This window comes from Erythrolamprus reginae, chromosome 2 (assembly GCF_031021105.1).
Source record: "Erythrolamprus reginae isolate rEryReg1 chromosome 2, rEryReg1.hap1, whole genome shotgun sequence".
Lineage (NCBI taxonomy): Eukaryota > Metazoa > Chordata > Lepidosauria > Squamata > Dipsadidae > Erythrolamprus > Erythrolamprus reginae.
In genome coordinates this window covers 118,948,433-118,962,697 of record NC_091951.1, presented here as the reverse complement: position 1 = coordinate 118,962,697, position 14,265 = coordinate 118,948,433, and the positions used below count along the sequence as shown (strand labels likewise).

The window sequence follows — 14,265 nt, the reverse complement described above, 5'->3', positions numbered from 1 at the left end:
CACCTGTGCCATATGTTCGCCATCACTGCTCTAGGGCAACTTGAATAATTATTAGCAGTAACTAATGTAAACATAGAAACATAGAAGACTGACGGCAGAAAAAGACCTCATGGTCCATCTAGTCTGCCCTTATACTATTTTCTGTATTTTATCTTAGGATGGATATATGTTTATCCCAGGCATGTTTAAATTCAGTTACTGTGGATTTATCTACCACGTCTGCTGGAAGTTTGTTCCAAGGATCTACTACTCTTTCAGTAAAATAATATTTTCTCATGTTGCTTTTGATCTTTCCCCCAACTAACTAAACGTCTGCCACATTCTCCCGCATTCATGAATTCTGTATCAGCCAGCACTTCCTTTTCTTTTTCTTTTCAATTGTCCCAATTTTGAAAACCGTGGAGGCAATAGATGTGCTTGAGGAATCGTTTCACTAGTTTTCTGGCTGATGGCAGACGCGATGAAATGGGCTTCCTTGGAAAACAAATCTATGACTATCCAAATCACTATATTCCCATTACTGTCTCCGATGAAATAAATTGCGATCTCTTCCCAGGGTTTACTGGGATGACCCCCTTGCTGCAGGAGTCCAGGTGGGTTCCTGGGCCAATGCTTCCTGATTGCACATGTGGCACAGCTTTTTACGTAGTCTTCTACTTTAGCTTTCATCTTTGGTCACCAAAACTGGTGCCTGGTCAAGTGGAGAATTTGCAGGGATCCAAAGTGCCCTACTAGTTTGGAGTCCTGGCCTTGTTGCAGTACCTCCAGTCTCAAACTGGCAGCTACTGTGTTTCCTCAAAAATAAGACACTGTCTTATATCAATTTTTGCTCCAAATGTTGTGCTACATCTTATTTTCTGGGGGGGGGGGGGTGCCTTATATTTCTCAAATAAGACAAATTCACAGGCAGAAAAGCTGACACCCCCAAAGAAAGTGTACCGTATGGTACACTGATTACGGTACGGTACCTGTCAGTATGGCACACACACACACAAACGATGGCACTTATATGGTACAACAGTATACTCCCGCTATTGCAGCTTCCGGCCACCAGAGGAACTACAGTCTACGCACTGTAGTGGAGACTGTAATGGCGGTGAGACAGCAGCAGACTGTGTCTGCTGTACTGGACGGTACAAAGCGATGGAAGGGGCCAGCAGGGGACGCCACATTATTACGGTACCGCTATGAACAGCTTTGAATGCTACTGTATGTTTTTCCACCGTACCGTAGGTAAACTTGACTACACCTTATTTTTGGGGGGTGCCTTATATTAGCAAATTCTGCAAAACCTCTGACATGCCTTACTTTTGGGGTACGTCTTATTTTCAGGGAAACAGGGTATGTATAGTTTGGACCCCTTCCATGCCAAGCCTTTCCACATCGTCAACATTTCTTTGTTATCATTAAATCAGGAGTCATTAGGGAGAGCCACTTTCAGCATTGTGGCCTATTTGTCCTGGCTCAGAGTGGTTGGTCATCTGGCTTGGCCTCTGATGGTGACTTGTGCTGCCGCTTCCTCCTGTTGAGGGGGGATTACGGCGTGCATCTCTTGCTCCTTTTGGCTATCGTATTCTGGCTTCCTGGACAAAGCGTCTGCAAGCAAATTCTTTCCTGCTGGGATGTGCTGCAGCTCGAACCCCCTGAAGTATTGCACCCAGCTAGCTTGTTTGGGTGATAGTTTTCTGTTCTGCCGGCATGTTTCAACCGCCCATAATTACAGGGTAATTAGTCCAGGAAGACACACACACCACGATAAAAGGAAAACCCAAAAGTTTTTATAAACAGAAAAACAGAAACCGCTCCCTTTTTAAATGTCAAAGGGATTTTCGGGTACACACAAGGCACAGGTTAAATGCAATGCAATTGGTAACCCAATAACTGGGAAATTGAGTCCAATTCTAAAGTCCAGAGAGTCCACATACAATCTTGAACAGCACAAAAACCACGATCTTGACGAAACAATGAATCAGATAAACTGCCATGAGACTAAAACACCAGGTAGCACTTTTATCTGTAGCACTAATTACAGCAGCCCCACCCAACCACAGGTGGCCTCATTTTCTCTTGTAATAATCCTTCAGCTGTTGTCTCCTATGCATCACTCTATGCATGCGTGGATGTGTCATTAATTCTTGTTCAGAATCCAAGGATGATACAGATGATTGATCTCCTCCTGGGCTGTCTGCCAAACTCCCCTCTTCCCTGTCACTCATGCTTCCTTGGTCAGAGGAGGCTTCGTCGGCAGATTCCATCGGGAGCAAAACAGGCCTGCGGCATGTGGATGTTTCCCCCACATCCACCTGCACATTCCTTGGGGCAGGAGCTGGGCCAGAGCTAACCACAACAGTTTTCTAGGGCTTTTTAAGGCTTTGCTCCCTCTTCTAGGAATTGTCTCCAGGGGCTCAATGCCCAACAGACTGCATAGGCATCTTTCTCCCAAATGGCCCATCTCCCCTCTGTGGCCGTGAGCTTTTTCAAAACATAAGTGCACGGAAAGAGTTGACCTTCCTCATTTTCTGCAACAGCACCATCGCTACATCACTAGAATCAGACTGAATGATTAATTGCTTTTCTGGGTCGGGGTATTGCAAAAGGGGCTTTTGGGTGAAGAGTCGTTTCAGCTTCTTGAACACTTTTTGGCATTCCATTGTCCATCCAATGGGCTGGTTGGGCTTGGGCTTTGTGGTCTCTTTTTGACAGCTTTGACAACCAGCTGGTTTGAGTACACTGTGGATTGGAGATTGCCATTTACTGAAGAGAAGAAAATATTGCAACAATTTGTGGATTGTAAGAGAGAAAGTGCAGCTGTCTGATCTTGGCTGTAAGAAGATAATGTGAAAAGTCTGAGAACTTTTAAGGAGTGTTTATTTTGCCTATACTGTTTGGCTTTGTTTTTCTACATCTGTGGAAGACAATAAATTTTAGAATTGGTCCGGATTGGACTATTATTTGAACTGGAAAAAAATAGAAATTAAAAATAAAAAGAGATTATATGGATATTAAGTTTTATTTTAGTGTGATACAATATAAAAAACCTAAATTGGCAATATAGAGATTTAGATGTGTGAGATATTATTTGAGATATTAAAAAATGTGTGTGAAACCTTAAACGGTGATTTAAAAAACCTGAAATTGTACTGGAATATACAGATTATGAATATACAGATGCACTAGTGACTAGAACATAAAATGAGAGCAAACTCTCTACTAAGTACTGATGTTATCTGATTAGATAATGAAATGTCTCCAAGAAAATGACCAAGCTCAGAAAAAAAGAACCCTTATTTTGGTGACATTTTGATTTAATCAGCCTACTATAGCTATGGAATTTGGCTTCTGTATTAGCTTTTGGCATTAATTTAAATACTACAGTACTATTTAAGATTTGATTAAATCTTACATTTTGGTGGGAAATCTGTTGCGATGCTAATGAAAGTATATTGTATTCTATATCTTCCTAAGCCATAATTTAATCATAGTTATTAAAGTTAGCTGGGTTTACTCTAAGTAAATAAAACCAAACAAGTCGATGTCATGATGAGGCAAAGTGGAAAAAGTGAAGTTGCGCTTTCAAGCTCTGATTTTTCTCATCCAGTGGCCCTTTACAGGACACATCAATCCCAGAGGGCTTGATGGATCAATAGAGGAACTTAGGGGGCATTGAGGAGGGGTTTTCATGAGCTGTACCCCATAATCATCACAATTATGACAAATCATGGCTTGAAATATCTTGCCTTGCATATAACAAGTCTTATATATTATGTTTCACCTTTTAAGTTGCATTACTGAAATAAATGAACTTTTGCTCAATATTCTAATTTTTTGAGTTTCACTTGTATAGCCAAAGTGTTGGAAATGCAAACAAAAAAAGGCTCCTATTTTCACATGTGGTTGTGCCCAGAAGTGAAAAAATATTGCAACAAAATAAGGAATTGGATACAAGAAATAATAGGTCAGCAAATTGAATTCAAACCAGAAATACAGTGATCCCTCGATTAGCACGGTCTCGATTAGTGCGAAACGCTACAACACAGTTTTTCAAAAAATATTAATTAAAAAACAAGTCCGCGGTTTTTTTTCTACACCACGGTTTTTCCCACCCGATGACGTCATACGTCATCACCAAGAGTCACTTCTCTGTCTCTTTCTCTTTCTTTCCTGTCATTCTCTGCTTCAATCATTTTCTCATTTCTCTTTTTTTCTCACCTTTTTTCTATCATTTCTCTCTCTCTTTCTCTCCCTGTTGCCGGCGTGGTATATGAGAGAGAAAGAGAGAGGCAGAGGTCGGGCGCATTACCGGGAGGTGGAGGCGGCGTGGGGACGCTGGGTGCCGGGGACACCGAGGAGGGGGTGGACGTGGCCTCTCAGCTGCAGAGCCGAACAAGGGCGGAGGCAACGGCGGAGTCCGGCGCTAGGGCCATGCGGGGCTGCTCATCCAGGGGGGCGTGGACTGGCAAGTCGCCCTCCTTTCTCTCTCTTTCTCTCTCTTATACCACACCGGTAACAGGGAGAGAAAGAGAGAGAGCGGAGGGCACCTTGCCGGTCCACGCCCCCCTAGATGAGCGGCTCCGCATGGCCCCAGCGCCGCCCAGGCAAAGGGGAAACCCCAAGATCGCTTGCCGCTTGCCGTATTGCAGCGAAGGAGGCGAAGCAAGGCTCCAAGCTGCAATACGGCAAGCGGCAAGCGGCAAGCGATCTTGGGGTTTCCCCTTTGCCTGGGCGGCGGGAAGACCAAGGGAAGGTTCCTTCAGCCGCCCAACACCTGATCCGCTCCGCAGCGCGGCAGCAGCGAGGAGCCGAAGATGGGGTTTCCCCTTTGCCTGGGCAACGGGGAAACCCCATCTTCGGCTCCTCGCTGCTTCCGCGCTGCGGAGCAGATCAGCTGTTGGGCGGCTGAAGGAACCTTCCCTTGGTCTTCCCCGCCGCCCACACGCAAACTCCACCATCTGCGCATGTGCGGCCATGAAAAAAATGGCGCGCATGCGCAGATGGTGTTTTTTACTTCCGCACCACTATAACGCGGAAATCGATTAGCGCGGGAGGTCTTGGAACGTAACCCCTGCGCTAATCGAGGGATCACTGTATACTGCATTTGCTAGGAATAATAAAATGAACATATACAAAAAAATTCCAGTATATTATAATCCACATATTAACAGCAGCAAGAGAGTCTAGGCACAGCAGGGGAAATCAGATAGCAACCCCTTCAGATAATATGATAATTAAAAAAAATAATGGGTTGTGTAGAAATGAATAAATTAACTCTAGAACTACAAGGTAGAAATGACAAGAATTTTATACGGTATGGAAAAAATTGTATCTTTGGTTAGAGAATAGAAACAGTTAAGTAGTATTTTATAACAATATGTAAATGCATATGTACATGCATATGTATATATACTGTATATATCAGTATATGTATATATGTATTATCTCTATAGAATATACAAATGTAAATAATTGTGTATATTACGTGTAGTGTATGAGGATTGGAAAATATGTATGAAAATAATAAAAATAAAAGTCTATAATACTCCAGGATTGAGAGAAATGTATATAAGACATTTTTAAATGTGTAAAATCTAATAAACTTTATTTAAACAAACAAACAAACAAGTCACGTTATGGATTACTACAATATATGAATCCAGTCTTATTGAACATACTATATTCCAATAAAAAGTCCGATAACAAATTTCAAAACTGTCAAAATAGTTTTAGCAATTTTTAATTTTTACGTATCATTGCCTCTTGGGGTTGAAAAGGTACACCTGTGTCAAAGGTTTTTGTGTTATGCACAATTGGTCAGCCAACTCTTTAGCTGGCTTGTAGAATACGCTCCAGACTAAACAGGGGTCAACTTATTAACCTATTGCAGTATTTTTAAAATTTAGCTACTTTTAATATGAATGGATTTAAATGCCTAAAATTCCCCAGCCATGATGTTAAAGTCCACATATCTTAAAATTACCAACTTTGAAAGACTCTGACCTATTGTTTTGCTTACTTTGTAGTAAAAGATCCCAATGTCTTCTAGAATGCAAACTCTATTAACCCCGTAAACTCAGACCTACAGTGAAATTTCACTTTTTTTTCAGTAGAGAAAAAGGTTACTTACAGGTTAAAGCATGGTGAGCCTGGATCATTAAAGTGCTGGTAAGGATTTATCCTGGATAAGGCACCCATACAAAGCCAACAGAAATATTGCATACAAGCAGTGCACCTCATCCTGTTACAGCCATTTAACTTCTGGGGGGGAAAAGAAGGGGAAATGACAATTTGACCTGACATCTATACAAGCCACTGTACTTTGATCCACTTTACGTTTATTTATTTATTGGATTTGTATGCCGCCCCTCTCCATAGACTCGGGGCTGCTAACAACAATAATAAAAAACAACATGTAAATCCAATACTAAAACAACTAAAAAACCCTTATTGTAAACCTAATCATACATACAAACAAACATACCATGCATAAATTGTAAAGACCTAGGGGGAAAGAGTATCTCAGTTCCCCCATGCCTGACGGCAGAGGTGGGTTTTAAGGAGCTTACGAAAGGCGAGGAGAGTGGGGGCAATTCTAATCTCCGGGGGGAGTTGGTTCCAGAGGGCGGGGGCCGCCACAGTGAAGGCTCTTTGCTAAATGAAAAACAAAATCCACTATTTTTTTGCTAAATGGAAAATAAAAGGTGAAGAGGCTACTCCCTTATTCTATTTACAATTCAGTATTCTTAACTTTACATTAAAACTCAAGAAAGTGAAGTAGCAAATGCTGTCTGACTGCTCTAAGAAAGAGAATTCTGCCTGTCTTTTCTAAATAACTGAAGCACTAAATGGGATTTTTACCTATGGGTATGACTTACACCCACAATTAAGCCCAACATTTCTTTTGTAAGGCGAGATAGCTGTCTAATGAATTTTATTCCATCTTACAAGCTTTCTTGCCACAGTCATTAAAGTGAATCACTGCAATTATTAAATTAGTGAAATGGTTGTTAAGCGAATCTGATTCCTGACTGACCTCAAGAAACTGAAATTGTCATGAGTCAGTTGGCAAGTGTCTGAATATTGATCATCTGACCCTGGGGAATGCTGCAGTGGCCATACGTGTGAAAAACGGCCATAAGTCACTTTTTTCGGTGCCAGTATAACTTTGGTTTGGTCACTAAATGAACTGTTGTAAGTTGAGGACGTCCTGAAACTGCCTCCATTGCATTTTAACCTTCCAGATGCTGGCTGTGAGACTCGGAAGGAGTATAGAAGACAAAGGTACAGTGTTCCCTCGATTTCCGCGGGGATGCGTTCCGAGATCACCCGCGAAAGTTGAATTTCCGTGAAGTAGAGATGCGGAAGTAAATACACTATTTTTGGCTATGGACAGTATCACAAGCCATCCCTTAGCACTTTAAACCCCTAAATTACCATTTCCCATTCTATTAACAACCATTTACTCACCATTATTACTGGTACTCACCATTAGTGATCCTGATATTTATAAACATAATTATTTATTAACAATAATTATTTTTTTTGTTATTTGCAAAAATTATTAGTTTGGCGATGACATATGACGTCATCGGATGGGAAAAACTGTGGTATAGGAAAAAAAACCACGAAGTATTTTTTAATTAATATTTTTTGAAAAACCGTGGTATAGGCTATTTGTGAAGTTCGAACCCGCGAAAATCGAGGGAACACTGTACAGCAAAACTGCCGCCACTGCATTTTAACTTCCCAGAGGCTGAGAGGAGGAGCTGCTGGCTGTAAGTGGGGGAGACTGAGTGGAGTAGAGCAGTGTTTCCCAACCTTGGCAACTTGAAGATATTTGGACTTCAACTCCCAGAAGTCCCCAGCCAGCATTCGCTGGCTGGGGACTTCTGGGAGTTGAAGTCCAGATATCTTCAAGTTGCCAAGGTTGGGAAAAACTGGAGTAGAGGACAAAGGTAGTGGCCCGCGCGCCTAGCGGTGTGCGAATCATGTAACTATAAACCAAAAATAGCAATAATTCATGCAGGGTTAGTACGCATGAGATTGTCATTTTATTTTATTTCAAAATGACTGGCTTAGTTCAGTGCAATACTTGTTTTGTAGCTGTCTTTTGCAGCACTCTTTTCAAATTAGGATACTGTCCTCTTTGTAAACAAATTACTAGTCTACATGGACAGATTACCTATCTAGAATCTCTAATCTGTGCTCTCCAAACAGAAATCAGGTACCCAATTGAGCCACTCCACTCTACTGCGCTGCCGCACTATCAGCCCCCTCTTGCCACAAAGATCCTGCAGGAAAAAGACTCTGGCAGGGTAACAGCTGTGAACCATTAACACAAAACATTCGCTGTGTCCCAGCATAACAGATACAGTGCCCTTGCTGACCTTAAAAGGAACACTAAAGTAACAGGTCAAGGTAGCTGTGAAAATGGTAATTCAAATAAGCAGCGGGTGGGGGTCCGAGATGAAGAACTTAGTTTGGAAAGGGGAAAGTGTGAATCAGGCATTATTTATTTATTTATTGGATTTGAATGCCGCCCCTCTCCGGAGACTCAGGGCGGCTAACAGCAACAATAAAGCAGTGTACAATAGTAGTCTAATGCTAGAAACAATTAAAAACCCATTAATATAAAAAACCAAACATACATACATACATACTGATGCATAGAATTGTAAAGGCCTAGGGGGAAGAAGGTCTCAATTCCCCCATGCCTGACGGCAGAGGTGGGTTTTAAGCAGCTTACAAAAGGCAAGGAGGGTGGGGGCAATTCTAATCTTTGGGGGGAGTTGGTTCCAGAGGGCCAGGGCCGCCACAGAGAAGGCTTTTTCCCTGGGTCCCGCCAAGCGACATTCTTTAGTTTATTTATTTTATTTATTTATTAGATTTGTATGCCGCCCCTCTCCGAAGACTCGGGGCGGCTAACAACAATAAAGAAGACAATGTAATAAATCTAATATTAAAAACAATCTAAAAAAACCCAATTTAAGAGACCAATCATACAAACAAGCATACCATGTATAAATTCTATAAGCCTAGGGAGAAGGGAAAAATTTCAATTCCCCCATGCCTGACGACAGAGGTGGGTTTTAAGGAGCTTGCGAAAGGCAAGGAGGGTGGGGGCAACTCTGATATCTGGGGGGAGCTGGTTCCAGAGGGTCAGGGCCGCCCCAGAGAAGGCTCTTCTCCTGGGTCCTGCCAAATGACATTGTTTAGTTGACGGGACCCGGAGAAGATCCACTCTTCATCAGTCACACAAGAAGAGCAACATATCCAAAAAGAGAAGCCGTCTTCTGGCTGGTGGTTCAATTGTAAGGGATGTAAATTTAGGAAAAGATATGGAGGTTTTCAAAGAGGTCAGGTGTCTGCCAGATGCTACTGCTAGCAGAAACAAGAGATGTATTCTTAGGATAGTCAAGAATGGCAGTAAGGACTGGGATATTGATGCTATTATAAATCATGGCACAAAAAAGATGTACTTTCTGTGCAAAATGATTTCCAGAGCTTGGGGTATGAACTCCATAGTATAGGTTGTAGGCTTATCTTTTCTGAGGTTTTACTAGTATATATATTTGTATGTATGTATGTATGTATGTATGTATGTATGTATGTATGTATGTATGTACGTACGTACGTACGTACGTACGTACGTACGTATTCATTCATTCATTCATTCATTCATTCATTCCAATTTATAAGCCGCCCTTCTCCAGCAGACTCAGGGTGGTGTACAAGACAAAAAAATACAAAATCCTAAAGACCCCAACGTTAAAAGATCATTCATCTATAATTCATTCAATACCACTAACATACTATCAGCCGGAGCAGAGTTTTAATGCTCAACAGCCCCAGGCTTGCCGGCAAAGTTGTGTTTTTAAAGCCTTTCATGAGGCCAGGAGGGTGGGGGCAGTGCGAAATTTGGGGGAGGGGGGGTTGATTCCAAAGGACCAGAGCTGCCACAGAGAAGGCCCTTCCCCTTCGCCCCGCCAGCCAGCATTGCATAGCTGACAGGACCTGGAGAAGATCAACGGCGTGGGATCTGACTGGCCCCTGGGATACATGAGGCAGGAGATGGTCCCGTAAGTAATATGGTCCTAAACTGTAGGGCTTTATAGGTAATAACCAACACTTCAAATTGTGTCCGGAGACCAATCGGTACCCAATGCAGCTCACAGAGTGATGGTGATATATGGGTATATCTTGATAAAACCATAATGGCTCGAGTGGCTGCATTTTGCTTCTAAAAAGATAAGCTAACATCTTTTGAGTCTCTAGAACATTTTTCAGTCACGCCCTTCTTTGCTATGATATTACCTCAATAGGAGTTGAACAGTGAGGACATGATTTGGAATTGCTTTCTAGCCATTTTTCACTTTCCATCTCCTCTAAAGCCTTTTGAATAACTCTTTTGCCATAGCGTTGCTCCAAAAATCGTTTTGTGGGTTCGTCTGCTTCAAGATATTCATTGCGTAAAGCTGCTAGCTTCACTGCATTAAGAACAGAAAATGGCATGAAGTCGTATTTATCTGTTTCACAAAATGAGTGTCATTAGTTCTGCACATTCATCTTACACATTTCAATGTAACAGTAGTAAAATCGTAATATGGGATAGAATATTTTTCATATTTTTCTTAAGAAATACTGAATATCAACATAGGTATCAAGAATTCACTTCATGCAAAAATGCTTTTTTCTAGAGAATGTCAAACCTACTACTTCAATATGTACTGCTCAAAAAAATAAAAGGAACACTCAAATAACACACCCTAGATCTGAATGAATGAAATATTCTCACTGAAAATTTCGTTCTGTACAAAGTTGAATGTGCACAACAGCATGTGAAATTGATTGTCAATCAGTGCTGCTTCCTAAGTGAAGAGTTTGATTTCACAGAAGTTTGATATACTTGGAATCATAGTTCCCTCTAAGCTGAGCAGTGAGCAATCGCTCACTTAAAAATCATCATCAACTCAGAGTTTTCCAAACCTGCCCAGAAGCCGAGAGGGAAAGAGTGAGAGGGAAGGAGAGAGAGAGGAAGAGAGGAAGAGAGAGAAACAGATAGAAAAAAGAGAGGAAGGAAAAGAGAAAGAAAAAGATTGGGAGTAAGGAAGAGAGAAAGAAAATCAAAATCTAGTTTGAAACTAGCTCAACTATTTAAGTGGCATTTTGATATTGATAGAGTTGCCCTATTATGAGCTCACTGTTATAGACACACAGTACAGTATTTTATTTTGAAATTCTCTGAGGCAAAACAGGGTGGGTTTTTTTGTTTGTTTGTTTATTTATTTATTTATTTATTTATTTATTTCTGTGCCGCCCAGTCCCAAAGGGACTGCCGCTCAGACACTATACTTTTCCGCCCACCCCAAAAAAAAATTAGAGGGAACACTGCTTGGAATTATATTGTGTTGTTTAAGTGTTCCCTTTATTTTTTTGAGCAGTGTATTTTAATCAATAAAACACTTCCTGTGTGAGCACCATGGCTAACTGATGTCTTGCTAGCCTTTGCTGGCTAGCAAAATGGCTTTTATGAGGCGAATCTTGGCTGGATGCTGGATCAAAGCCACCATAATTTCTCCAGAACAAAGGGGAGATGTCTGACCCATGACTTGCTAATCAAGATAGATGTTCTTCATGAGTAGACTGCAGAAACTGCCATTTTTAGTCATCTTATGAATGGAATGGCTGGGAGTCGGGATTATATTAAGCTCATAAAATCAGGCTGCTTTGCATAACCCCCCCCCCCCCAAAATTACATATTTAAAAAACTTACAATAAAATGTATACCATTTTTAATGCAGCAAAAGAGTGCTTAAGTATATGGATTGTGAAAAGTTAACAAGGGATTAGCGGGGCAGAGGAATTTGGAAATATGGTTCTAAATCAGTGGTTCTCAACCTTTCTAATGCTGCTACCCCTTAATACAGTTCCTCATCTTGTGGTGTGTTGTAATTATAGGCTCATGGGCACTGAACTTTAGGAATAAAATATTACTGGAGGGCGATGTTTTAGCCTAATGGCTGCTGTATAAACCATATTCTCCCTCTATTGAAAGGAAGCAAAGTCCAGGCTGAATAAGCAACCTGCAGAATCCATGACCATGTGGAAAATAATTAACTTGATATACAGCATGAAGAAAACCTATACCTAACTTCCATATAAGGAAATATATGCCTTACTCTCATTCCTTTGCTAATCACCAGTAAACACACAATGCAGGAAAAGGCAAAGAATGGAGCTTCCGTTAATTATCTATAGGGAAGTCATGAGAAGGTTGCCTTATACAGCGCATGAGTGAATGGTAGTTGGAGGATGGCTTAATGTATGTGGCGTTCGCGAATTGGTTATTCTGTACCACATGTCAGGAAAAGTGAAATACAATAAAAGGAGAGATCTTGATACATTCGAGGTTGTCTCATTGAGAGAAAATTCTCTTCATTGCTTCATTTGATGTGTCAATCATGGCATTCTGTGCCTCCCTAGAGGTCGACCCACTGGGGGACAGCTGTTTGCCTTCAGTGGTGACCCACAACTATAAGTTTAGCGCCAATTCTTCCAACAGATCTTTAAGCTGATTGGCAAGAGGTCAGAGTGACAACCCCCTGTAAACGCCTGATTGGTTGGATTGTAAAAATATGTTCCGAGATGCCAGAATAGAAGCTTTAGTTGCTAACACCATTGGAAATTTGTCTTTTCTCATGGTCTTAGGCGACCCCTGTGAAATGGTCGTTCGACCCCCAAAGGGGTCCTGACCCCAAGGTTGAGAACCACTGTTCTAAATTATTTAGAAGAATTTCTTATGGGAAAATATTGTTTTTGGGTTTTTTTATAAGGCTCCCCTGAAGGTTGAACATTAGTGTCAGAGGATGATAAATTGAAAAATCCTTAGTGCAAACTTTTGAATACCTTTGAGCCAAGCTTTTAGAAAGGTAGGATCCAACGATTGATAAAACTGACAGGCCATATTCTAGTAAAGTTATGAAATAAAAAAAGCTGCAATGGATGTCTATGAAATTAATTTGAAAGGGGATTTAAATGTAATACAAATATATCTAACACACGACTTATTTCCTAAAGGAGATGAAGCTATTACACCAGGAAACTGATTTAGATTTTTTCTTTCTTTCTTCTGCATTTACAAAAGAGCTCTGCTAAGATTTGGAGGGATTTTATTAGAAGCAATAAACAAAAAGATAAAGTTTACTTATTGATACAAAAGAAATCTGTTTAAAATTCTGAAATATTGTTGTTTTGAAACACAGATGAAAAGCAAACTAAGAAAATAGTTTTATCTACCTTTACTGGACTTAGGCTGACAAAGATTAATGGACATAGCATTTGGACTATTTTCTTTATGATGAGTTATGAGCAAAATAGAGCTTATGATTTATTTTAGAAACTGTGACAAATTACTAAAATTGTTTTTAATCTGCTGAGATGAAAGTATAAGTTATTTTTTAATCTTTTCTTTATTTTCTTTTTCAGCCTTCCCCCCTTTCCCTGTACTTTTTTGTATTTTATTTAGTTTGCATTGACTTTGCATTTATAATTCCCAATAACATTATGTTTTAAAAAATCTTCTACTCAATAAAGCCTTCTATATACTCCCCATTCAATTAAAGACACAAAGAAATAAAAAGAGAAGAAAAATATCAAGAATTATGTAAGACAGACTTTTAAGAGTTTTAATTCTGACAACTGCCCAATTTATGGCAACCACTAGCTGCAATTTAAAATGTAAAATATTGGAGATATGGATAGTGACCCAATTATGAAATCAGAATGGTTACAATGAAAATGTCTGGTCTGATTCGGAGGAGAGTGAGTTAATTATATTAAGCTCCATAAGAATCCGAAGCTATCCAAAAGACTTAAATCATCTTTTCAAACAATTTAAGAATTAGACTATTTATTTGAAACTGGGATCTTAAATGTTCCATAGAATTAAGCTATTCATTTTTTTAATCAAACAAATAAAAACATCAGGAAAATCTGGACCACAAAATTTCATCAGTATAATCTTGACATACTTTTAGGATTAACAGACAAACTGGAGGGCCACCTGCCCCAGCCATCATCCATTCTATGAGATTATTGAAGATATTCCCACATGCAAAATTGTGTTAATTTATTGACTGGATTTATACCCCACTTTTCATTCAGAAGTTCAAGGTGGCATAAATAGTGCTCCCAAAAAGAGCTCTGTGAAATAGGTTCGTGTAAGAATCAATGTGTCCCTCTGTGAGTTTCACAACAAATAAATGACTCAAG

At 40.2% G+C, this 14,265-nt stretch overlaps 1 protein-coding gene across 5 annotated transcripts in view; it reads right to left on the bottom strand.

Annotated features, from left to right (window-relative positions):
* RNF14 (ring finger protein 14) overlaps positions 1–14,265 on the bottom strand; it is a 29,026-nt gene that overhangs the window by 2,130 nt on the left and 12,631 nt on the right. For all 5 annotated transcript variants that reach the window (XM_070739331.1, XM_070739333.1, XM_070739329.1 and 2 more), the window contains 2 exons: positions 10,309–10,481; positions 6,122–6,252 (listed from right to left, as the gene is read on the bottom strand). In XM_070739331.1, the coding sequence (XP_070595432.1) occupies positions 6,122–6,252; positions 10,309–10,481 (304 nt within the window). The remainder of the gene's footprint in view (positions 1–6,121; positions 6,253–10,308; positions 10,482–14,265) is intronic.